Source organism: Cheilinus undulatus, linkage group 3 (genome assembly GCF_018320785.1).
Source record: "Cheilinus undulatus linkage group 3, ASM1832078v1, whole genome shotgun sequence".
Lineage (NCBI taxonomy): Eukaryota > Metazoa > Chordata > Actinopteri > Labriformes > Labridae > Cheilinus > Cheilinus undulatus.
The window spans coordinates 43,029,897-43,057,707 of NC_054867.1; the positions used below are offsets into that span (position 1 = coordinate 43,029,897).

The 27,811-nt window shown below is 40.4% G+C and overlaps 2 protein-coding genes across 2 annotated transcripts in view; one reads left to right on the forward strand and one right to left on the reverse strand.

Moving 5' to 3' along the window:
• The window catches only part of ppm1j (protein phosphatase, Mg2+/Mn2+ dependent, 1J), a 41,269-nt gene extending 34,606 nt beyond the window's left edge, over positions 1–6,663 (reverse strand). The window contains exon 1 of the mRNA XM_041782965.1: positions 6,114–6,663. Within this exon, the coding sequence (XP_041638899.1) occupies positions 6,114–6,382 (269 nt within the window). The 5' untranslated portion in view covers positions 6,383–6,663. The remainder of the gene's footprint in view (positions 1–6,113) is intronic.
• A 16,728-nt stretch (positions 6,664–23,391) lies between these two features.
• tafa3a (TAFA chemokine like family member 3a) overlaps positions 23,392–27,811 on the forward strand; it is a 223,682-nt gene continuing 219,262 nt past the window's right edge. Inside the window, exon 1 of the mRNA XM_041783309.1 lies at positions 23,392–23,777. The gene's annotated coding sequence lies outside the window, so the exon portion shown is untranslated. The remainder of the gene's footprint in view (positions 23,778–27,811) is intronic.

The window sequence follows — 27,811 nt, forward strand, 5'->3', positions numbered from 1 at the left end:
CCACTGGATGGGAAGGAGAACAGGCACAACCAAGGTAGTGCTTTGGATGTCCTTGCATATTACCAGGGGCATGAGAAAATTAGCTGTTATTAAAGGGTGGATGTGGAGAGTAAGCATAGCCTAAGGCAGTGGTTTTCAAACTTATTTTGCCTAAGGCACACCAAATATCTGTTTGGAGCACATATTTAGTACAGATATGAACATTTCTGCCAATATTTTGGCAATAAAAATCAGCCTACACCAGCTGTAAATATTTGCCGTACTTTCAAATAATTAGTGAGGTTTAAGTCTGGCCCAACAGACCTACATCACATAAAGTCTTTTTCTTTGTCCACTGTCATTTCATGCAGTTTTAAGTTTAAAGACCCTGTAAAGTGAAATTCAAAGTTTTTGTCTCAACACACTAGGTATGTTGGAATCTGGTTGCTGTAAACATGTGAAAACACTGAGATCTACATGTGACTGAATTCAGGATTTAGACTGTTAAAAAAGTTTTTCATCTCTTTCCTGACTTGGTGTAATTTGGGCGGGCCAAATATCTGGACTCATGATGTCACAAAACCACAGTAGGGAATGACCCCATCCCTCTAACACTAAAATATAAAATCACAGAGCAGTTCATCTCACTACAGTCTGTTGTTAGCTGATGTCACTGCCTTTATTGAAAATTGACAGTCAGTTAAATGCTGTTTTTTTGTTCATTGTGAGGTAAATTTGCCAAATCAGTCAGCTACAGCGGTCTACAGGTCATCTAAATTGTCAGGCAGCTGCACTCTGATTGAAGCATTTTTTTAATTTGAGAGGATCGTATTTCTCCTGAGTGGGCGTGGCTTCAGCTCATTCAACGGACACGCCCACACCATCCTGGAGCAGATTTCACTGCCTCAATTTTAATAATTTCAAAGATTAATTTTATAAACTTAGAGATGTTTTGTTTGGCTGAAATTTGATTTAGGGATTCATAACACAGTGACCTGTCATACAACACACCTAATTACAGATTTCTTATCACTTTACAGGGTCTTTAAGGAATGAAATTTGGTCGTTTGGTCATCCTGAAACACTAAATTGCATGTTTTAAGCACTACAACATTAGGTCTGAACTACTCTTGACTATCTGTATCAGCAAACGTTGTGTGAATTTTGCCACGTCGGCAAAAATCCAATATCCTACAACCCCAATTTTTTGGATTCATGTCATGCAGCACTTCATCCACTTCAGATCTAAGTATTTTTTTAAACTTTGGAATCAGTTTGCAGTTTGTAACAGTTTACTTTGATTTGGGTCTTACTGTCAGTGTTTGCACACAGCCCTGCAGTCTCATGCCCTTATATGGTCATTAAAGAGGTATTTTCTATGCTATTTAGAAGAACAATGCACATGTTTACTACTTATGTTCACATGACATACATCAAATTAAAGCTCAGTGTTTCTAAAATGCTTTTTTATATAATTATCCAATTTTTATGGTCTTTGTCGGTAGGGGTTCTGGTGTTTTACAGCCTTTACTTCCTCACACTACTTCCATACTAACTGTTTTCCTCTGCACTAAAACACTAGTGTATATGGCAATAAACCCAATACTGATTCTCACTCTGAATAACAAGCTTACTTCTCTATAATGATGATTCAGTTTGGGTATCTGATATCTGGGGGAGCAGTATTTCCCTAACAGTCTTCACTGGTTGTCATACTTAGATGTAAAGTTTCTGAAAAATCAAAAATCTGATGATAAATCTACAACTGCTGCTCAGCACATATCATGTGGAGATCTAGACTTTTAGAAATAATCAGTACACATCTAGTATTTAGTGCACTTTGCGATTTTTGAGTCATATCATTTAGGATTGGTTTGTGTTGGTTTAGTGTGTTCACTGTGATAATTAAACATTGATGAGTGTGGATTTTTGGATGTTTACACTGGCTGCACAGACAGGATGATACAGGATCAGATCAGCCGATTAGGTTGTGTTGTAAACAGCTCTGCTAATGCTGTGATTACACTTTCAGGGACTTATATATCAAAGTAATGTGACAGCAGTGATGACTCTGCACATTTCCACACTCTAGCTCTTCTTTCCCTTCAACACCCCGTCCTCATTTGACCTCCCACTCATTCTTGTGAGACGGCTGTCGTCACAGATTCGGTCCCTGTCCCCTTGAGGCTCTCTGCATGAGTCAGCGTTTTTTTTTTTCTTTTTTTCCTGCTTTTCCCACGCTGTGATGGTATGGCCCACATAATGTAAAGGACCGGAGCTCCTCGGTCCTTCATAACCCCCCTGCTCCCTGTCGGAGAGTGGAATGTCTCTAAGTGTTTTTCCTCAGCGGGGAATCGCCAGAGCAGCAAAAATTACAGTCAGTAGTAAGAATGAGGCGATGCTGCTGTGTTTCTACCTGAAATGACTGCAGGTGTATCGCAGTGGAGTAAAAAGATGCAGTAAAACCAAGGACATGAGGAGATCTGGGCCTGAGCTCACAGAAAAATATGAATGGTTATCAACGTCACACCGCTGCCTAGGACAAAACAACTAAAAGAAAAGTCAAAAACAGAAGCTCTAAGTGAACACAAATCCATGTTTTACTTTATGTAATTATCTCAAGACAACAATCCACATTCCCCTTTATGTTAATCTCTGTGGATCTCTAGAAAATGACTACAAACCTCATTATTATGTGTGCTAGCTTCAGTCATTCAGGATCTCCAGGCAAAGAGCAACATGAGGACTTTCTCCATCTTGCTTAAAGAAATCCAAGCTGGTGTAGAAAAATATTTCAGTAGTCTCTACATATCAATAGTTTGAGGTCTTAAGGAGAGATGTATCTTACAGAAATACACAATATATGTGAACTATAGGTGTACTATCAGTTCTTCTACCAAAAATCCGGTTTAGAAGTTTTATTCTACGCAGGGCTCTCTGCATTAATGCTTTAACCGTGATGCAATCAAGCCCATATTGATTTTTTTAAAACTGCATTTATCCTATTCTTTATGTCCCTCTCAGGACACTTCCTGCGGCAACAGCGATGTAACTTAAGTCCAAGACTGTCCATTAATGTCTCACTTCAGTTTAAAAACCTCACAGGTGGCTGAGAAGACAGGTCAAAAGTCATCTGCTTCTTGTGTTACTGTCCCCTTAGACCCTTTCCAATTCATTAAAAGTTCCTTTTTCAGTGCAGTGGTTCCTAAACTTTTCCTGCCAGGCCCCCCTTTCAGCAGATGGAAATATTTTCATGGCCCCTCTATCCCTCACTATACAAATCCACATGTAAAAATGTGTGAACATAACCACACTGCCAGTCACAGTTTTTCCAAACAAATTCCATTTCTTTTTAAAATTTCTTGCAGTATAACAGTTCTGTGGAAATAAACACCAACTTTAAAAGTTTAAAAAATCTGATTCTCTGAACTTGAACAATTCCCTGAAAATGTAAACCTAACAAACATTTTTAAAATCTAAACCTCCTGTCCTGTCCTGTGCTACAGCTCTTCTCGAGTCTTGGGTACATTTGTGAGAACTTTCACTTCCACTTTCAGTTCATTTTCAATGTCAATTTTTGTTCTTGTTTTGTTTGTTTTTGTTTTTTTTGTGTTTATTAAGGCAAGCAGAAAAACTTGTCTCCCACTGGTAGGATGTTACAAAAGGAAGGAGTGTGATCAGTCTTATACTGCCTAGCAGTGGGTATTTTTTTCTTCTCCAATCCAAAATGCAGACATTTTTTTTGACTTGAACTGCAACTGCATCGTTGAATCTGAGGTGACATCAATAAACTGCTTCTCTTTTGGGTGCTGAAGTCATCAGCTGGTGTTGCTTAGCCTTGCTGCGCCATCCTCCGACTCCCGACATCACACTGCACCCCTTTTGAAGGGGGCATACGGCCACGAAGGTCATAATCTTGGACCTATTCTTAATTTCCTTCAAAACAAGAGTGACTCTATATCCAAACAGAAAGTCAATTATCCTTAGATCATAAAAACAAAAAAGAGATTAACTGAAATTAACTACAGAAATCTCAAGTTTAATAGTGATATTTTTAGATATTTTTAGTTCATTTAATGCCTTTATTTAGAGGCCATCTGTGCTCTAATAGTGATTTTTTTCCTGCCTAATTTAGTGTTTAACAATCCAAATCTTAAGCTACACAGTCATACACTACATTATTGATTTGATATTTCTATGTAGAGCTACCTTGCTATACTTTCATTGATATGAAAACCTTTGGGCTTTTAAAGGGCTTGAACTCAATAAGGGTCTGCAGTTCCTTCTCAGAGGAATTCTGGACCATAAAATTCAATTTTGATGCCAATGGACCCCTGAAAGTTCTGTCTGTCACATTCATTAGCCAATCAGAGCAAGACAGAGGCATGCGCCTGCAGAGGAGTAAAATACATAATGTCAATATGCAGCTATTATCATGCCAATTAGGGGTAGACCAATTATTGGCCTGGCTGATTACTGATACAGCATTGAATTTAACCGATAATTGATAAAAATTAATCTATTAAAAGGTGTGCTACACCACTGCAAGGTGAGGTGGCACACCAAGGTGTACAAGATGTGTCTTCCCCTTTGGCTTTTTTCACTCTCACCTATTGTCCACAACCCTATCTGGCTGGTCTAAAGTCACACAACTACCAGCCAATCAACACTGAGACCTGAGTGCCACTGACACAGGGACTGTGCTGCAACACTTCTTGTTTCTGGTGCTACTTTGTTGCCGGGAGAAGAGTAAAAACATCTTTTACACCAAGAAAAGCTCTGAGCGTGTTGCGGTCAAGTTGAACACTGCCGCTATATCTACATCCACGCCAATCTCTTCACCTACCATCAGGAGAGCAGTTGCTTAAACCAGGTGTTCCCAAACTTTACAGCCCATGGCCCCCAAAATAACAGTCTCATAGTCCTGAGACCTCTACCTTCCCTGAAGGTGGTTAAAGCATACAATGTTCACAAAGCATCATGTATAAATTCACATTTTAGGAATAGTTCTGTACATTTTACTTACATTAAAGCATAAATCTCACATAATAACTATTTTTTTTATTATTGTAATTGAACTTCTTTGAATGATATTTGTACAATAATGGATAAAATTTACCACTTCAAGTCAAATTAAATTTCTCTTTGATTTTTGGAGAGCATCCCGCAACCCCCCTTCATTGTCTTGTGACCTCCCTGAGGGTCCCGACCCCCACTTTGGGAGCCACTGGTTTAAACCAAATCATGCTACCACCTCGCTGATTGGTCACGGATTGGTCAGGTCATTTTCTGAACGGGAACAAGCATATCAGCTTGAACCTTTGCAAGATGGATCCACCTGATGATGAACACAGCATCCATTGGCTTTGCAAGGTTAACTGTCTATGATTATCACAGCTGTTGTCTCAAGAGACAACATAAGTTAGTTGGGATCATGAAAAACAACCCAGTTTGCTGGCTATCACAGGAAAACAACATTAATGGCTTCCCTAATTTAGCAATCCTGTTATGTATTCTTTATGATTGTTCTTTCATATTACTATTCCCAGTAACTGCGCTGTTCCTTTTGTGCATTGTACAGTACTTTGCCCAGCTGCACCTTTTTAAAGGGTGCTCAGTTCATAAATTTGACTGATATGCTGGCTTAGAAGCAGACTTAAGACTCTTTGTGTTTGGAGAAGAATAATGACCAGCTTAGCAAAGGAAATGGAGCTGTCATAGATGTTAATAAAATTAGTTTAACAACCAAAAACATAATGTATGATGGAAAAATAGAGGTGGTGATTAGGTAGATATTTGCTGCTTTCACTTTTCCTTCCCCTGGAAATCCTACCTTAAAACTCTTCACAAACATGACAAGGATCCTTTAGCTTTAAGATCCTTGAATACACAAATCTGACAGCCATGATAGGGAGTGTTTTGTTTAATTACAGCACAGTCAGCCAGAGACACTGCTCCAGATATCTGCACCAGCTCAGGGGAGGAACAGTGTTAAGGAAGCAATAACTGCACAAAAGCAAAAGGCCATGTTGGCCATCATTTGCTGCTGCAGTGCTGAGACTGCTGCACCACAGGCCTGACAGAACAACCGTAAAAACATGCATTATATTTTAGTGTGGTCTGAGTGCACTCACTCTGCGTATCCCGTCTTCCACGGCAGCCTGCTGTCCCTCTTTAACGTGAGCACCGGCCGTGACGCGTGCTCGGTGGAGTACTGCAGCAGCTCCGGGCTCAGGTTCAAGAAATCCGGACGGCCGTAGGGGAAGCGCGGCGGCAGGCTGTCCTGTCCGCAGGTCTGGCCGTCACCTGAGTGATGGTTGTGGTGGTGGTGGTGATGGTGTCCGTGAGGCACCATCCCTCCCACCAGAGTGGACATGGCGTTTTTAACTTTGCTGATCATCATCCGCAAAGACGCTCGGCGCTGGAGGGAAATTAAAAACGCGATGCGAAGAAATTACGTGAGAGTAAAAAAAAAAAATAATAATAATAAAACACGGCTGGTGACGAGGATCATTTCAGGAAGCGTTTCGTCCTCCTCCTCGGCCCCATGTGACAGCTTTCAGACAGCAGACTCGGTGTTTTCCTCATTCAGGAGCCTGAGTGGCTGCGTCTTTGCTCTGATCCGGCAGATGGCTGCACCTCATCTGAAGGCTGGGCTTCACTGAGACCGTGAACACATCACACGCGTTCAAAAAGCCTCCAAATGACGCAAAGCATCGACAGCCACAGGAAATGTTGATATAGGCTGCTTCAGTCACGAGGATGGACTGTCAGCAATGTGAAAGTCAGCAAAATAAGGAAGATACCATTTGTCGATGTATAGTTGTTCATTCAGCTGCCAACAGAGCACACCTACAGCGTAATATCATAGTACACGTTCAAACTTAGAGCCATGCTCTTACAAACGTCTCACTAAACAGGATTTACTGCGGAGAAGATCACAAAATAATCAAATTAATTAATTAATTCATGCAAGTAGGATAAGGTTATGTATAAATCACCATGCAAACAGCTAATCAAAGTGTTTTATGAAGTTTAAAACACATTATTCATAACATTATGGGTATTAAAAGGCATAGCATTAAGCTAAATGAAAACATTAAAATATAACATAAAATATAAGATCGACATTGAAATATCCTCCGACTGTGCAGTTATTAATTTTTTATCTGTATGTGAAGGCCTGTAGAGTTTACCTTCCTTACAGACGGACTCACAGACTTGTCTTTGTGGAACTGTAGTTGAAAAATGATGCAAAAGTGAAACTGCAGTTCTCTGGGTGTCCACTAGAGGCTGGCTGCAAAAGCAGGGGTTGCCACGTACACCCTATTTTAAAATGACAACAGCAAAAATAAACATGTTTACAGCCTGGTTAAAACATATTTTGGTCAAAATAGTAAATACCTTTATGGCAACACACTGTGGGGTGACTTATTTTTTATAAATTTTCTAAGATTTATTTTTGGGCTTTTTATGCCTTTATTGACAGTGGAGGACAGTGGATAGAAACAGAAACAGGGGTGAGAGAGCTGGGGAGAGACATGCGGGAAAGCGCCACAGGCTGGATTCGAACCCACGCCAACTGCGTACATAGGGTGTGCCTCAAACCTGTACGCCACCATTTTTGTTTTCATTATTACTTGCTCCAATATTTCATGCTGTGGTACACTTATTGAAACTGACGAACTTGCTGAAAGCACAAATGATTATCATTAATTCTTTTTTTTTTTTAATTTTGTTTTCTTCTCTATCAGCCTAGGAGGACATAGCCAATACTCTTTGTATCCTCTCTTGTAGGTTGTTATGTCGTAATGTATTCAACCATCTCCTTTGTCTCCCCCCTCTTGCAACCCTCATGTTAATGACCCAAAAAAATGTAAGGTGTTATCAATTGTAAACCCTGAGCATTAAATAAAATTATAAAAAACTAAACAAAACAAACAAAAAAATAAACATTAAGCCACCTGCACTCCAACTTTTCTTTTTTTACATAATGTATCTATTTTGGCTCATATAGGGCTATTAAGTTCTGTATAATTAGGGGGATAGCTCATGTGACTGTACATCACATTATGGCTGTTTATCAGGAGGATTGAGACCCGCCTCCCCTCCATCTTTATGTCTTGTTACTTGGTTGATGCATTGTAAGTCTGAGACAACATGGGGGCTGTGGTGGATTAGATTCAGAATCCCTTTTCAGGGTTTAAAGTGGCTAAAAAGGTATAAACAAATAATGGAGTATGGTTAAAACTGGCAAAAATGAGAAATGGCAAAAAGAGTTGGAAGTTTTGAAAAATGTATTTAAAGTGGTGAAAAGTGGTGAAAGGATTTAAAAGTGGCACACAAAAGGGTTTAAAGTGGCAAAAATGTGTTTAAAAGTGACAAAATTAGCAGGAAAAGTGGTTAAAAGTGGCACAAATTTATTATTATAACTGTTAGCCAGGACACTAGCATCAATGCTACTGAACCAACACACAGGCGCTGATATAACCAATAAATCACAACTGGAGAGGGCCCATTCTCTGGGGTTGTCAGGGGCCCGGCCAAATCTGTGGGCAGGCCTCTCAGTAACCACATGGCTGACATCACTCAGGCCTCATCCAATGCTTTCTTCACTTTACCCAGAAAATCTTCCCCTAATATTAGGGCTCACTGTTTTGCAGTATATGTCAGCCACAGTCCTAAACTGGCTTGGAAACCCCCCCAAAATTGCTGTATTTTGCCAAACTAAAAAATGTATCACTCTGCCGGTTAAAAATAATATACATTCCATATGCATAGATTAAAGTCATTTTTTTCTGTCAGTTTGATTGTTTGATGTAGGATTAAAAGGAAAAACTCATAACAGCCTGCTTAAAGCTCCCAGGAGGAGTTTTCATCTGGCTATGAATAAAGAATGTGGGTGATGCAATTAACCGTTTGAAGAAAGCAGGTTGAGATTTTTCCCTCCAGACCTACAGTTCCACAATGTCAGAAGATCACTCCATCCACAGGGCTCAGCAAAATCAGCACAAACAGAGATTTCCTCACAGGAGCTTTAACCACTGTCTCTATAGTAAAGATGGTGCTTGTGCTCTTTAAATGTGAGTATCTCTTTATGTCTAAATATATCAGGGTGTTAAAATTAGCTCAAGTACATTTCTGATTTTTCATTGCATGTTAGTTTGCTGTGTGAAAATCCTGGACTCTTTGGTACATAATAAAACACAGATACAAATTTTTCCCAAATGTTAAATCACATTTCCACAAACTGTGGCTCTATTTCTCAAAACTCTTTGCCCAACTTTATCCAAACAAACATTTTGCAAAATGAAACACAGCACTCTTTCTTTTCAAAACTGAATTATTTCACTGCTTTCATATTGTTATGTCTTAAGGAGCACCAAGCATCAATTTAAAACTCCATCATCAGAAGAGTTCATGCATGTTTTGTTGTCAGGTTGTGTTACATAAAGACAAATACTTAAAAGGATGAAACAATGGAATAAGAGCAAACAACACAGGGTAAATAAGTCAAAACTTACTACTGCTTATAGTCTTCATATTACAACAAATTAAAGTGCAGCAGTCACAGCCAGCTTATTGTGGTGAGTGGTGTTCGATTATAATGAATGAAATAGGCTTCTTATCTTCCTTCCTCAGGTTAAGTAGGTACAATAATAGATATAATCTGTCTCCAATGCACTCACAAATCACTGCACACTACAACCTTAACTGTAAACACATAAACAAATCTCTCTATCACAGTGTGGATCAGGTTAAATTATTAAATGATTATCTGTGAGGAGGCAGTGTATGCAGCTCAGCTCTTGCACTGGATTGCATCAGACTGAACAGGTGCACCAGAAGCTCACTGTATGTATGCTACATGAATATTTTATACACAAGAGGCAAGAAGACAGATTCAACAACATGCATGGTGATTCAGATTTGGATGAGATGAAATAAAACTGTGCTCTCTTGTCAGCATCCACTGAAAGCTACAAGATCCACAAACTCAAATGGACTGTTTCAGACTCTCTTGCGCCCTCATTTGACAAATAGAAGAACAACAGTCACTTCACAAGACTTTCTGGACTAGTTTGTCTATAAAGACTGGAAATGATATGTTAGGGAAGCCTTTCTAATGTCCAGATCCTCATGATGGTTATTCCCTCATGCCGAGGTGTTAAAAAATCTCATGGACAGTAAGAAAAAAAAGCTGATGTCAGATTTGAAAGGTTATGTCTTGTTTACAGAGGATTTTTACAGCAGGGCAGGAGGATTTTAACGACACAATGTTTCACAACATGCTATTTACCCTTTCTCTCTAATTGCAGCAGTCTGACTCATGACTTATCACTTTTTGAACCGCTGTGGTATCTGTGTGATTTTATCATTGGGATTTGCTGTTTTTGTAGAAAGGGCAAGCTTCATTATCTTTTATTTCACCATAATTTGCATCACTAAGACTCAGTAAATCAGAACAAAAAGGCAGCTGGAGGTCAGTGTTAGTCAAGAGTCCTTGTTTTGGTCCAGATTTTAAAAGAGGAGCAGCACAAAAGGTTGATGAAAAGCAGCCTGTAAGGGTGTTACATAATCACTTTTATCTGCGGTCACAGTCCATCATTCTGCTGGCTGTTACCATAAAACGTCCATTCAACCTTTAATGATTACTCCTGTCAACACTGCTTTATAGTCAGGCTGCAAACTGTGATTTTATTTAGGATACTTTTTTTTCTGTTTTTAAGGTCTAAAAAAATCGGTTAACTTTACCCAACACAGGAAATGTATCTCGTTCTCCTGCTAGGCCTCATGGTGCTGATACTCTGACTGATTTATTAATTTGTTCTTTATAAAGTCAGGGTCATACCACAGCTATTGTGTCATGGGTTTCTGTTTATTTCTGGAGGCTTTTATTACAGAGGTGGAACAAAACTGTGATTATCCAAGAGACATTTAAACAGATGTGTGTTTTACATGAGCTTTCTATCTTTGGTCACTTTTTTGTGCAAATTACATTTAAGTATTTTAAAACTACAGTTCCAAAAAAGCTGGGGCGCTATGTAAAATCTAAATGAAAACAGAATGCAATGGTTATCACATCTCATAAACCTTTATTTTCATCATATCAGATGTTGATACTGAGACATTTTACTATTTCAGGAATATTTTTTTAGCTTATTTTAGATTTGATTGCAGCAAAATTTCAAAAAAGTAGGGACAGGGCGACAAAAGGCTGGAAAAGTAAGTGGTGCTAATGACACAGCTGGAGAAGCAGTTAACTGTCAACTGGAGCATTTTAAAGAGTCTCTTAGGAGTAAAGAAGGGCAGAGGTCCACCAATTTGCAAAAACTGTGTCTAAATACTGTAGAATAATTTCAGAAAAATGTTCCTTGATATACAATCATGAAGACTTTGAATATCCCACCATCTGCTGTGTATAATATCATCAAAAGATTCTGAGAATCTGGAGAAATCTCTGTGCACAAAGCTGAAGATCATGATCATGCTTTATTATGGAAATTTACTTGGCAGAGTTACTTAAGAACTATTTTCTAATGTCTTAAAAGTAGGTAAGTAAGTAAGTAAAAGTTATTGCTCTCGCCAAGCGTGCCCACAGAATGTACTGGGCCTCTCATAGACTCAATTAAAGGGCCGTTCTTGGATCTGATGTAATGTCAATGCATTAGAGATGCACAGCAGTATTGGCATGTTGACAGTGTAGGCAGATATGAAAATTTCAGATGCTTTTTTAAAACAGATAGCTGTACACACAATTAAGCTTGTGGAGTTTTGGGCATGACCATCAGACCTACATCAACTAGAGTCTTTTTCTTATTCATCCTCATTCATCAAACTTTAAAGTCAAGTTTTAGGTCAGAAGAACATACATGTATCAGTTACATTGACAGTGTCAACTGTGAACATGTCAGAGCACGACTTTTGTTGTTTTTGAAAAGAAAACAACTCAGTGCTGTTCTTTTTTCTTCTTTAAATGAAGAAATGTTGTCAAGTTCTGATAAAACTGGGGCTTTAGCAGCATCCACGCTAAAGTCTTCTGTCACAGTTGCACCAGTGCCTTGTTGCTGCTTGCTTTTGTCACGACTCTGCTGCGACCGAAAACACTGCCCCTCACTGCCCCTCAAAGCTGTTGGTTCTATCACTTTCTAACTGGGCCCAAACTGTTCAGATGGGAGCTTTGCAAGATGGACTCCACCCCTGGATGGGGCACTCCTGTTACAACATTAAAGACAATTTTATCTAAAGTTAAAGACCTGACTGGGATTCAGACCATCAATCTCCCAGACCAAAGTCAGCAGGGTAACCCATTGAGCTATCTAGCATCTCAGCTGGCATCTGAGAGGAAGATCAGGAGACGAGGGTGGAACTTTCTTCCAAGCGGGGAGGGCCAACCAAACCTGGGGAGGTGCTAACTCCCCACATGACATCATGAGGGTAAAATCTGAGAACAGCTTGTTTCAGCACACATTTTCTGAAAGGTGGAGAAAGAGAGGGTGGTACTTGAGGGGATTGTGGAGAGGCCAGGGGCACATTGTTTTGTTAGAAAAGCCTGACAAAGTGATTTTTGCATAATATGTCCCCTTTGAGAGGGGGGTTTGCATCTAGAAACTGTACATTTTTTGAGGGAATTAAAAAATGTGTGTATTTTTTGTTGCTTTAATAATTAATTATGAGTATTGTATAAAAATAAATAAATAAACAGATGGATGTGGTTTTGCCAACCTTTAAGGGCCCCCAGTGTGGTTGGGCCCCAGAAAGCTTCCTCTTTATCCCCCTTATGGGTGACGTTGGCTTTTCATAGACGAAGGTTACAGTGTAACAAAGCACAACATGTAAGAACAGAGCAGAAACAATCAAAACATGCCATAATGAACAAAATCGAGTTTGGAAGTCAGACGTCAAATCACCAGAACTCATGTTCATCCTTTGCTTGTTCATGCAACATCTCAAAAATGTTTTGAGTGATTTTCATCAAACTTTGAAAAGATGTCTTCTCTGATTTAAGCATAAACTGACTAGATGTTGGAGGTCAAAAGTCAAGATTATAGGGCATCAACTCCATCCTTTGTATGAGCATTTGATATCTCGAGAAGAAGTGAGAGATTTTCATCAGACTTTGCATAAATGTCCACTCTGACTGAAGTATGGCCTGATTAGATTTTCATAGTCATTGGGCTTTGTACTTACCCTATGCCAAGAAATATTGAGAAAGATTTGAGGCTTTTTTTGTCAAATGCTGCACATATGTCCTCTCTGACACAAAGATAAACTGATTACTTTTCAAGGGTCATAGGTCAAGGGTTAAGATCACTTGACCTTCTGTTCCTTCTTTGTTTGTTGTGACCTGATTTAATTTAGGATGTAAGAATGTTAACATAACTGTGGTCTCGAGTCTTGAGAGCACAATGTTTCAGGAATACTTTGTCATATTTTCACAAACCTGCAGTGAACTGGTCAGATTTAGAGGTCAAAGATCATTGTGACCTTGCATAATGTGAAGCAGCAATGACCTTGTACTATAATGTAGCTTCTTGTGAGTCATACCCTCCTGACCTGACACAGCACTTTCACTTCCCAGTGTATACCTCCCAGGGGCATTTAACCACCAGGCAGGTGGTAGTTCTAGTTTACAGCTGTACTGATGTCTTAAATTGCATATTATTGTATGTGCAACATCAGATTAAAATGAAGATTTAACACTATAATCCTTTCTTTTATTAAAGTAACATTAAAAATGATTTCAACTGTGAAAAGTGCCATACACATTACATATTAAACAAATAAATAATGTCAACATGATACGGCACTAAAAATTAAACAACGTGAGGGATTCTATTATCTATTTTCTTTGATGAAAGTATCTGCAATTAAACTCCTTATTTTTGGAGCAGGCATTTACACTTTTTGATGCTGTGAGCTAGAGTTGTTGCGATTTCGGTACCAGTATCAGAAATACGTTCGATACTGCTTAACATGCAGGTATTCATGTCGGTGAGTGGACAAGTTTATGCACCGATCTGATACCGTTTGGTTTAGCTTTATATTTTACTTCATTTAGCCATGCTAAATGTTAGCACTATAAACAAGAAATCAATTCTTCAGAATTGGTATTGGGAAGGAAAACATGGCATCAGAACATGTGACCAGCACTTTTGCCTTTTGCATGTTCTCCCTTAGCATGTGGGGGTTCTCTCTGGGTACGCTGGATTCCTCCCACAGACAAAAAACAAACTCGTCAGGTGGCTCAGGGGCTCTAAACTGGCTGTACTTGTTAGTTTGAGCATGCCTGGTGGTTTATTTCAACCCTGCAGTTCACTGGTGACCAGTCCATGATGCACCCTTCCTCTCGCCCAATGGCAGCAGAGATGGGCTCCATCCTCCTGCAACCCTAAATGGAATAAAATGAATGGATGAATAAAGTCAACAAATTTAGCCAAGACTATGTATGAATTCTTTAGGTTCCAGGAAAATTCTGAACTTATCTGTTATGAATTCCAAATGGGGTATAAATACTCCTCCCCTCTAATTGTCAACACAAACCTATTAAGAAATCAGAACGCATGGGCAAAATATCAAACAAAAATTTTACCAAGCAGCATTTCAAGCTGACAGTAAAAGCTATTCATTCAAGTTCCCAGCCTGCAATCAGCGGTTGGTAGCATGCATGTTACTGCTTGTGCCTCTTCGTGCTCTCCAGCAGATGGCGCAAAAGTACCACCAATAGTGAGTTTTAAAACCAGTGAGGCTGCAGAATGAGCTTAAATACGTACATCACTGTTATTTGACCTAATAAACAGATGATAGTTTCTCCTTTTTTCAGGTGTTAACAGACACACTTATTAAAAGAAATAACCCCATGTCTGTATTCTAACATATTTTCTGCTTTATCACCAGCTTACTTGCATAATTTTTAAACAAAAGCTGGTTCATCTGCAGCAACATGTTTGCAAAGATAAAACAAAATGAATTGGCTTCCTTTTCTTCCAAGTATGGATTTGAAAAATAAACATGTACTTCCCCTCTCAGGGATGAAGCACTGGGAACATCCAGTACTGGATGAAGATTTAATCTCTCAGCTGATGAATGACCCAATGCTCCTCTGTCACAGAGTGCAGAAGAGACCGCGCTGACTCCGGGGGAAAGAGGAAAGTGACGGGAGAATTTGTTTCTCTGATTCCTCTATCTATCTCCTCTGTGTATGTGTGTCGATGTGGGAGCAGACGCTGGCTACAGTAGATCATCTCTGGTCAGGAGTTATCTACTCATCTGATACACAGCTCATCAGAGGAGAAACAAGACAAAAGAGAGAGACTAACTTATGGAGTTCATATCTTATAAGCTGACAGTATAAAGGGAATGGAAAGTCTTAAAGTGTCTTATCCCATCTCATACTTTGTTTGAATCTGGTGCTGACTCACAGCTGCTGCAGACTTCAAAGAAAGAAGAAAGTCTCACATTTAAAACAGTCATTACTTTTTCATTCTAAAAGAAGCCAAGTGGTGTGGAGTTAACAGTAATTATATTCAATCACCTGCTGCTTCTGTGAGGAATTAATGACACTGCTTTCAAAATGTTAGACTGAACCTTCAAAACTTTGAACCTTTATCAGCTGTGTTTATGTTCCTGTCTGTCTAACAGCTGGAACAGATGACATAAATTATCCAGAGTCTGACTTGGTTGCTTTGTCGTTACCTGTTCTCATACTTTGGGCACAAATATGAATGACAGGATGACAAAAAGCTCTTTGTGTTTACAAGATCTTTGATCTTTTTTGATGGAAAAATGTCATCAAATTCTGCTAAAACTGGCGTTTTAGCAGCATTCACGCTAATGTCTTCGGTCATAATTGCACCAACCTCTTGTTGCTGCTTGCTTACGTCACGACTTGGTCCTGTCACTTTCTAACCAGGCCCAAACGGTTCAGACGGGAGCTTTGACTGATGGATTCACGGGCTTATCCATCTGCTTTGCAAGGTTAGTCTGACACCCTGACCTGATGTCGAATACGTTTCCTGGCGCCGACCAGTAGGATGGCATTTTCTCCCTGCTACTCACACATTAAAAGATGATAAAAACATCACATTCATACCTCAAGTTTCAGTGAAGGATAGCCGCTCGATATTGTCCTCTTCTCCATACAAAGGGATGAGTCCAAAACAAGTTTTTCTTTATTTTCTTCTTTTCAGAGCACAAAACCACCAGCACCACACACTGTGTTGTAGCCACAATGGCCACTCCTTGACCTGCTTTCCCAACGAAAGAACTCACTCATGTTTTGTTCACACCAAACGCCATCACTTGTTCAAGTGTTCAGATCCTCATGAACAAAGGGAGTTTAATCACTTTTTTAAGTGAGTCAAATCATGTGTATGGGAGTACCCACAAGACACAAGAGGGGGAGGGGCCACCTTCTCCCACATCCAGCATTTCAGTCGCTTGTCAGCAAACATGGCTGAGCTTGACTACACTTAGAGGAGAGGCTTAGTCTCTGCTGTGGCCAGACAAAAGTTTTCAAAACTTTCCGGGCAATCTGACCTCCTAACTCCCTTTCCGCCATGCAAGCTACTTTTTGATTCTCGTGTGGGTAGAACAGGCATGTTGGATCGTAACGCTCAGGGTAACCACAGACAGACAACACAAGTTTCTCCTTCATTTTCTTGTTGAATGAACCTCCTCCACCCAATGCTGGTCCTTCAGAGTTCTTCATATGTGAAATGTGTCACACTGGCCATCATAGCACGAGTTAATTACTTGAGTTCAGATTTATCATCTCTCGAGAACACTCAAATGAAGCGCACCATGCGTTGAATGTGGTGCAAGCAATTTGTGCGATTCCCACAGCATATGTGTGGCGTTCGCCCAAAGGGAACTAGCGTCTGCTCACCTCTTTACATTGACTTTACATAAAATTAACTTGCACAAATGGTTTTAATTGCATAAGCATCACAGAAGCAAAGGCAGTAGCACATAACGACATAACGACAGCATACAGCACAGCAGAGTCACGGTGTAAGCAAGCAGCAACAAGAGCAATTATGTTGGAAGAGATTAGTGCAGATGATGCTAAAGCGCCAGTTTTATCAGAACTTGACAACATTTCTTTGTTAAAAGAGGAACAAAGAACAGCAGAGAATTGTTTTCTTTCTAAAAATGACAAAAGTCATGTACTGACATGTCAACAGTTGCCACTGTTCACTTAACGCAGCTTCTTTCTCCTTGGTAACGGCTACGCCATGTGTTTTGTTGATCTAATTTGCCGGTGAAGATAGGTGAAGATAACAGAAGCATCAGGATCACATCAGTCTGTTTTATAACTGGCTAAAACTCCCTATAGGTACTTTTATAAAAATCTGATACACATTTACTAAATAAAAGAGACAGACAGTAGGTTATGAGTGTATATGAGTAATTATAAGAGTTTTAATCTGAATGTTAGGCCTAGAGAGATGATTTATTGTTTGTTTGTATGTGTGATAATTTTGCTGGTTAACACTCCCCGTTTAGGTTTAAGATGCTGTGTGCTCTCTCTGTTCAGAGTAAATTGAGTTCATGTATTCTGAGCTTGTGTGGACATTATTTCTCTCCATGGCTCTGTGGCTCCCCTCTGGTATCCGAGCGAGTTGCCGGAGTTGGAAACTCCATTAGGGCGGGCCCCTGATGAAAACCCATTAATGGCTCCGCAATCTGGATTGAGGTCGGCAGAAAAGACCCGGCAGTGCAACCACCGCACACAAAGCCATAAAGCCTGATGTAGCCGCCTCTCACAGAGAATCTATGGCTGTGAAAAAATAACTGTCCCAGTGTCTGCAGACCTGTTGAATTAAAGGGGGCATTAACTGCTGCTTCCTCTGCATTATTGATGGCCGACTCCATTCCTGAGGCCATTATGCCCACTATTTTTCCCCTTGCAATTTTCTGCTAGACGTCCCACTGTCTTCAAACACACTTGGGCGGTGGAGGCGAGTACGGGTTCAGGCAGAGGGCTCGCACTCCTCCCTGCAGGGTGCTGTTATTTTAAGACCCACCACCACAATCAGTGCTGGGGCTATGGTGCCCCCACAACTCCTGCTCCCGCTGAGAGGTGAAAGTAATCACAAGATGACAAGCAGGGGCTGATGAGTGTTATGCAAGGTGCCATCTACTATAACAAGACCTAAAGAGGCAGTGAGGCTTCCTCTGTGAGGCGACGAATCACAGGACGCTTCAGAAACACAGCAAATGTGTTGTTTTTATTCCCCTGCTGCGTGACCTCAAAGACACAAACCCAGAGACTTTTATTAGATTTTGATGTCACTAACTGGGATTACTTCATGACTCACCTCAGCAGCCACCTACAGTACATTTGTTGTGGAGCTTCCTCTCTCTTGCAGAAACGGATGCTGCTGGTTTTATCAGCTCTTGCACAGCTTGAGACACCTTAGCACCCGCCTGACCTCATCCTGTCATATGATTTAATGAGCAGAGCCGTGTCACAAACCACAGTGTCAGGCCTGTGACAGGAGAGGTCTATACAATGCACTCAAGATTAATGAGGTCATCTCCTCTGTCACTGTGTGAGCATGTGTCAGTGTCTGTGTGATGGAGAGAGAGGAAGAAAAAGGCTTGATGACTTTGGGTATCATAGGCCCAATAAAAGATGTTAATAGAATCAGAGAAATGGCATGTGTTTGGGAAGCTGCTCTGCAAGCAACAGCTTCATCATTAAAGCTATGGCAAAATTACCACTGACCATATTTACATTGTCCTCTAAAGTCCAACTTAGGCTAGGCAGCTAAAACTGTCATAAGCTTGTATAGGTTCTTTTTATGTGATCCCAAATGTTCACTGGGGTTAGGTTGTAGAGGACAGTAGTAGGAATGAATTAGAATGGAGCAAAGTTAGTACTTTACAGCTCTAAATGGACCTGTACACTGCAGTTATCATCAGAAAATTTCTGATGATAGCATCGTCTAACCCAGTGGTTCTCAGAAGGCACACTGGTGCACCTTGAGCCAAGTCTTGGTGTGCCATAGGAATTTTTACCACCATATGTAATTACAACAACTATACAATAACTTCGATCAGGACCACTTTGTTAAGGAACACACATGATATTCTTTATAAGCAGTTATAAATTTGCACTCATTGCTGTTATTCATGTGACTGTTCTAGGATCCCCCTGCTCTTCTAGGAGTTTACATGGAAAGCACCAAACAGGAACACCACACGTTCCTGCCTTTCCTGTGCCTACAAGGAGAGCCTGGGGCAAGGAGAGAAGCAGCAAAACCCCCCAGAGCAGAGTAGGCATCAGTGACAACAGAATGACACTGATCAAGTCAGAGGTAGAATAAAGGAGGAGCTGGGGTGGAGAAGTTGTAAAAAGCTGCTTGCCAGAAGCATGCTTAGATCAGCTGATCTCAATTACATGGCAGTTCCTGACTGCTAAATTTACTGTAACATGTAAGAGGCTATTTTGTATAGATATGGTTTTGGTGCTCCTTGAAATTTTGCCTTGATCTTAGGCGTGCCTGGGCAGAAAAAGATTTAAAACTACTGGGCTACCAAGATAAGTAGTGCTGTCAAATGATTAAAATTTTAAATCAAATTAATCACAGGGTTGCTGTGGATTAATTTAGATTAATCATGATTAAATATTATTCATTTTTAATCTATATTAATCGTGTTTAATTTTGCATAAGCAAGCAGACTCAAGAAAGAAGGGAATATATATGCCAATTGAATAGTCAATTCCAAATTCAACTGAGCCAAATTTTAAAATCAAGAAATGTAGCCAGGCCAGCCATGTTTGGCACCCAGTAAGCAGCTGGTAATGTCAAATTTCAAAACAATACAGATCAATTTGATGAAAAATATTAACTTTTATTCATAGTCTCCCTTTTAAATTTGGCATTCTGTGAAGGTGGTTTGTCGCAAGCTCGGCGATGCATTAACCAAAGTGCTAGCAGAATCCCCAACAAACATATGCTTCGCGTTAATGTGGTATTTTAAGCTGGAAGTGCTTCGGTGAAAAGAAAACTCCTTCCTGCAGAATGTGCATAATACTTTATGGCGGTCGACTGTTCTGTCTTTTTTTTTTTGTACTCAAATTTCCCATCAAGAGGGCCAATGTGCTGTTTAGCGTCTTCCATATCGAGTTGGTTGGTCACTACCAGATCAACAGCCCATTTGTGCATGCGTGGCGGCATGCTCGACGGTAACCTACTTGGACTAACTGCCCAAAATGCGTCGCCAGAGATGTTACAGGGATTAGGTGATGGTATGGGGTTGTACTAGTTCCTAAGGCATGGACAGATTTCACATCTGTAGAGGCACTATCAATGCTGAAAAGTATATAGAGGTTTTAGAGCAACGTATGCTCCCATCCAGACAATGTCTCTTTCAGGGAAGGCCTTGTGTATTTCAGAAAGACAGTGCTAAACCACATACTGCATCTATCACAACAGCATGGCTTCACAGCAGAAGAGTCCAGGTGCTGAACTGACCTGCCTGCAGTCCAGACCTTTCACCAACAGAGCACCATAAAAGGAAAAATCCAGCAAAGAATACCCAGGGCTGTTTGGCAGAATCCAACATCTGACAATAATAGGACTACACGCCTGCCCCAGAACTCCAGCAACAGGTCTCTTCATTTCCCAGATGTTCACAGACTTTTGTTAAAGAAGAGGGGATGCCACCCAATGGTAAACATGACCCTGTCCCTACTGTTTTGAGATTTGTTGCTGCCATCAAATTTAACATGAGCAAATATTTTTCCTGAAATGGTAAGTTATCTCTGTATCATCATCTGATATGTTGTTTATGTTCTATTGTGAATACAGTAAGGGTTTATGAGATTTGATAACCATTGACTTCTGTTTTTATTTACATTTTACACAGCACCCCATCTTTTTTGGAATTGTGATTGTAAAAGAACAAAAATATTTTAAATAATCTCACTGAGCTAAAAGCTAGAAGAATGAAAGCCAAAGAGGATTAAACTTTTTTGTGGTTTCATAAATTTCACCCATCAAAACTGGCAAAAGCTTATCTAAATACTTGAATAACCACTTCTCTAATTTGCGTGTAGCTGAAACACCAGGAGGCTGCTGCATAGCTAAACTGGTTTAATTAGAAGGAGTTTACTACTTCCCATCACTAATAACAGCTTCTCTGTTCAGCTGCAGTTATGAAGAGAAGTGAAGCTGCGCTGTGGTCTACATATCTGCTGTGAGTTTTATTGCTCAGTTCGGTCAGTGATAATAGCCTGACTTTTTTTGTATTCGGCCCCCTAAGATTTGTGTATCCTGCCCTTTGAATCTGCCTGCGTGTTATGTGTGTGTGTGAGGTAGATGTCTCTGACTTTATGATGATAACACTCTCTGAGGGTGTCCAAAATCAATCAAATCCAAACCCAGATGCCCACCTCTCATCTCCACAGGCTGTTTCAAAGGTTGGTATTGATTATTCCAGCCATGCTGCCTTTCGGGGTGTGGGGGCAGAGAGACTACTTGAGAAATGGAGAGATAATAATGCAATTACTGAGGGGAAGCCTTTGAAGAGCGGACAGTAATGCTCAAGGTAAGCGGAAGTTAAATGTCAAAGACGAACAGATGTGTTATAATAATGTGGATGAGTTGACAGGAGTGTGAAGTAGCGATAAGTTCTTGTGAGTTCGAGATGGTTCATGATTGGAGTTTTGTCTTCTTTTATTTCGGCTGATGGTATAATGTTATTGTATTTTTGTGCATTTAATGAGTTGAATTCAAAACTTTTTGATTTGAAGAATAAGTTGGCCATGCTTCAGTTAAAGGTTGTCATTGTGTGCAAAAGGAGGTGTTTAATTTTGATGATATAGGGGCTGCTATAAGGCAGCTACACGGCATTTGATTGTTGCTATTTATTCACATATACTGACTGCATTTTTAAAAAATAACTGAACAAATGGTTATAGGCAATTTGCAAGCTTTATTTTATTAATATAACATGCTTCAATATTGAGGAAGGTAGTGGAGGACTGTGGACTCAAAGTTAAGAGTTAAAAATAATTCCCTGAAAATGTATTGCACTGTAATCTATTGCATTTTTATTTTTATTTATTTATTTTCCCCCCTTTTGCTGGAATATTTCACTACATTTGGGACACAAAAGTAGCTTTAGAATTAAGAATATTCTGGGTGCATGGCCTAGGGAAGGGGGGTCCAAACTGTCATGCTGCCATATTTAAACTGGTCTTGCCTGGCCAGGCTCTGCTGCTCTCTCTGTAAGCTGCTCTTGCAACCCTCCTCCACCCCAGCTCCTCCTTTATTCTGTTTCTTACTTAGTCAATGTCACTCGGTTGTTATTAATGTCTGTTCTCCTCTGGATATTTTGCTACTTCTCTCCCTGTGTTAGGCTTTCCCTTTGGCATAGAAAGGGCAGGAACATGTGCTGTTCCTGCTTGATGCTTTCCATGTAGGCTTGTGAAAGGGCAGGAGGATCCCAGAACAGCCACACTGCCACTCTACATTACACTGGTTTTACTAACTTTCACATACTTCATCTTGTGGGTATCAAAGTGGCCCCAACATTCTTATATATTTTGTACTTGGCTCTCAGTGGAAAAAGGTTGGACACCCCTTATGGTTAGATCGTGCCCTGGTTAAAGTCTTGTCTTGCCAATGGCTGCTTTCCCACATGTCTCACCCCCACTCCTTCATCCCTGTTTCTGACTCTATGCACTACCCTTTGTAAAAAATTAATATATATATATTTGCATTTTGAATGCTTTGCATAGTCATAATCAGCTGAATTATGGCCATTTTGGTAGAGTTTCTAAATGCTGAAATAACAATCTAAAATAATTAAATGCTAAAGTTCTTTGCTGCTACGTGATGTCATCTGCAAAGAACCTATAGAAGTAAAAATCCAGCTAGTACTGCAAGTGGACAATGCCATGAATGTGGCCCAATTAAGAAGAAAAAACTTTTTCAATGAATATAAACAAATAAAACAGTTGGCACCCTACCAACCATATCAGCCTGCCCTATAAAAATAACCCTTCCTTCAAAATCAAAACTACCCCATTTTGCTTAGTTGCAACACTTTTGCCATTGTAGAAGCTTAGAATGTTTAAAAATCATATTTAGTCTGAAGTTCCACATAAAAAGCCACAAATCATACTTGAAATCACACAAATGTAATAAGATTTTATGGCCTGTAGATATTATGCTGTCAAAAGGGCACATCCATCCAGTTATCACTATCTGAATCTGCCTGGCTGAGATTTATGTCTGCACTCCTTCCTGTCACCACCACAGCCTCTCTACCGCAGTCCTCCACTGGGTGGCGCTGAAACACCAGCTCTGCACCACTTGCAGCCTCCTCACACACCGGCATGAATCCGGCTCTTCTCTCTCATCCGGCGGACTCCTCAAATCCATTTCTCTGACTGCACGGGGACGCTGCCAAAAGCCAACAGGAAGAAAGAGGAGGATTGTAACGAAAATATCATGTTTGAGTCCAGAAACTATGAGTGGATGTCCGGCTGCTGAGCTGCTCCGGCGGAGGGGAAGTTGTGAGGCAGAGGCGGAGGACCAGGAGCAACTTTTATAGACTTTCAAGTCCACCGAGTGCAAGTAGAGAAACAGCCCCAGTTTGGACTCGTTTGACTCGGGGAGAGTGTGGGGAGCTTTGACATAAGTGCAGTATTTCAAGGTTATGTGTTGTCGAGGGCGTCTAGAAGCGGAAAGGAAATGGCATTTCTGGTTTTGGTGGTTGACAATGGAGAATAAATGAAAGGGACGTTTCCTGGGGATTAATTGACAGCACAACGACAGGTAAGTGACGCGAATTTTGTACGTCAAACTGCTAAATTTACAGCTTTCACGACGATGATATGCTAAAACAATTTGCATACTGTGAATTTCTACAGCCTGGCACCTCATGTGTGACTGCAAAACACCCAGCTATTAAAAAACTATCTTTATCGATGAATATCGACTGCTTCCACTGTGATAAATAGTTATTAACTTGTGAGACAGCAGCAAGCTACTGGAAACTAATGACTTTAAGTGGCGTGCAGGTGTAGCTGCAGGCTGCTCGGCTTCATGCTGCCTACACTCTGAGATATGTGGAGCTACATGAAACCATCATTGAAAGCTGAAATTAGACCAAAAATAACAAGTTTTCCCCAGAGACATCTGCCTACTCATATTGAGAGCACAAAGGCACAAAAGGAGCTCCATTATGTGTGAAGACACACGAAGAAACTTTTTTTCAGGAAGCTATTTATAAGGGAGCATATGTATGAGGGCAGAGTTATAACAGGATTATGGATTTAAAGATCAACGGGAAGTCTTTTACCAGATTACACCTTTAATCTTGTGAATGAGTGGCATATCTATCTATCTGTCTATCTATCTATCTATCTATCTATCTATCTATGTTTGCTGATAATGCAGTGTTGTATTTTTGGGAGTCCTCCGCCCCAAAAAATAGTGCCTGACTCCAAACTTAATGCACCCCTAAACATAAACATGGCTCCAACAGCCACATCGAATCATTCCTGAAATTGGAACCTGGAGCTGATTCACAGCGTGGGCCGTATCCTCCATCAGCCTGATCCCCCCTCGACTCTAAAATAAGGAGTGGAAGCAGAAGCTCAAGTTATAAGCAGCTTGTTTGTGACTTAAGAAAAGTACAATGCTGTTATCTTGTTGGATTACACTGAGACGACACGGATGGAGACCCTAATGAAAACGGCTGCTGTCAGATACCCCACACTGTGTGGACATTTATGATTATGCTAACACACTACTGTGAATATTTTTCTTTCTCCATTTTTTCCCCCCTCCATCCCAGTCTATCTCCTCATTCTTTCATCCGCCCTTCATCCCCTTGACAAGCCTTGTGCGGTCAGCTGTTTTTTTTTCCCCTCCCTCCTCCCTCAATTAGTGCTATCATCGCATTTCATCCTGCGGAATATGGGGACGGTAATAACCTTACACTCCTATTGCAGGGTGATACAATTCTGCTGTGATTAATTGAAGTCCCCTCAGAGAGTCAGAGGAGGCGTACATCTTCCCTTTCACACTCACTGACAGGCAACCCATTATATTGTTTTATAGATCGCCGTCAGTAGCCCTTGAAGCCGCCTGCGGCCCGCTATTGTTCTGGAGGGTTTTATTGTGCGATGTTATTGGTCGGTATTGCTGACAGGCAGAGCAAAGGCCACCCTGGGATTACTGGAGATGGGATCCCTGTGACAGTTCCAGTGTGTTTGGCAGTAACGCAGGAAACTTGGAGAAGATTTGTGTGCGCTGCTGTGCTTGTTGTAAAAACATGGCTATTTTTTATGGAGCTAAAGGGTTTTAATAAAGTTTTGTCCGCTGCTGTTAAAACGCTGCCGCCGTGACCTTGGCTTACTGCACTCTGGCATGCCATCACTTTGTCACTTCAAAAGGCCAGGATAGGGCATCTTGGTCTTTGCCTCCAAGATTCAAAATATAAAGATCTAGGTAGGACTCTACCATCAGATAGGAACGTGCAGGGCTTTACAGCTCAGTTAGCTTTGCATCTTTTTATATGTCAGTCAGTCAATTTCTAAAATGATCAAGCTGGCTGAAATAATGCAACAACACCTGTCACATTTTGGACTTACAGCAATCATAAACATACAGTGTCTATAAAAAGTATTCACCCCTTGGATATTTCACTGTCTTTATTGACTTTATAAATCAATCGTGGTCAACATAATTTGGCTTTTATCACAAACAAAATTACAAGAAAACTCTTTAAGTGCCAAAGTGAAAACAGATTTCTACAAAGTTATGTCAATTAAGCAAAAATATGTAATTTAAAATAAGTGACTGCATAAATACTCAACCCCTTTATTGTGACTGACCTAATCCAACAGAGGTCCAGCCAACTGGGGCTAGTAGTCTCACAATTAGTGAAATAGGGATCACCTGAGTGACGTGGATGTATCTCAGGTGATTGTAGTATAAAGACCTGGAACATCCAGTCACTGGTTCATCAATATTCCTGGCTACCATTACACCATGAAGACATAAGAACACTTCAGGCCACTCAGGATGGAGAGGGGTGGATACAAAAAGATGTATGTTAAATGTAATGTAAAATAAGGGATTGCTTAAACATTCGCCCCCTTCAAATCAGTAAATGGCCATAAAACACAATTTTGATTTCATCAGACCAAAGAACTCCCACTTGATTCTCCCAGGTGCCTTTTTGCAAACTCTAGCAGAGATTCGATAAGTATTCTTAAACATTGGCTTTCTCTTTGCCACTCTCCTATAAAGCTTTGACTGGTGAAGAACCCAGCCGACAGTTGTTGTATGCATCTCCCATCTCAGCTACTGGAAACTCCTTCAAAGTAGTCATAGGTGTCTTGGCGGCCTCTCTCACTAGTCTCCTCCTTGCATGGTCACTCAGTTTGTGAGGACGGTATGATCTAGGCAGATTTACACATGTGCCATTTTCCCTCCATTTCTTGATGGATTTAAAGTAGGGGTATTATGCCTTTTTTCAAGGCTATACATCATCTCTCTGATACCCACATAGTAGCATTACATGGTTTACAGCTCAAAAAAACTCCTCATGTTTCTCACACTGGCGTCCTGAAAAACCCTTATTTTAACCTCCGTCTGAAACGCTTAGTTTTCGCTGCTGTCTCTTTAACACCCCCACTCCACAGACTTGCTTTCCTCCGATTGGCTGATTTTCCGGAGGCTGGCTGGCAGCAGGACTCAATGTTTTGTACCCGCCCCCTCTAATGTGGCTAATGTTGTTATGCTAGTACTTGTAAGCTTTGAATGAACCGGTCCGCCTGAGTAAAATATGGCAAATTTTGATATATGTCCATACATGTTAGACCCAGAGTCTGACCCTGATAGTTTGGAGAGAGAGGGGGAAGAAAACCAGCAGCAGCGAAGGATAGAGCAGGATGTATCTGTTTGGTAAGTGTTTAATTACTGTATTACTAAATGGCTAAAAGGCCTTGTGGGGGCGGTCTGTTCCGCTGTGCCGGCAGCACGGACGAACCACGAACCAGTCAGGAGAGCCTATTGCGATGACCTCATCAGTTTGCTTCATCGAAATCTTGTCTCGGGAGAGTCTCAGAGAGATTTTCAATGAACCGTTTTCATCAGTTTTCATGCTAATTCCAATATTACTGCCACATCTGTTTATCTTGTGGTTTGAAAATTTGCATACATGGAGTATGGACACCCAACATTGTGACTTTATGTTTTGAAAATCGGAAAAATATAATACCCCCTCTTTAAACTCCAGGGGATGCTTAGTGCCTTGGATTTTTGAGTATTTATCCTCTGACTTGTACTTTTCAATAACCTTTTCTCTGAGTTGCTTGGAGTGTTCTTATGTCTGCATGGTGCAACGGTAACCAGGAATACTGATTAACCAGTAACTGGATCTTCCACACACAGGTGTCTTTATACTACAATCACTTGAGACACATTCACTTCACTCAGGTGATCTTCATTTCACTAACTGTGAGACAGCTAGCACCATTTGGCTGGACCCCACTTTCAAGGGGGTGAATATTTATGCAGTCACTTATTCTATATCACATATTTGTGTTCAATTGACATTACTCTGCAGATATCTGTTTTCACTTTGACATTAAAGAGTTTTGCCTTTTTTTGGTCAAAAAAATCCAAATAGGCTAATATTTACCAAGACTGATTTATAAAATCCATAAACGGGTAAAACTGTATGCATAACTTTTTGAAATGCATGCAGCTTTATTTGATTTAGGCACCAAAACTTCTAGCTTAAACTGATAAACTGTTAGTACTTTGTTAGCTTTAGGAAAACTTTATGGCTTGGG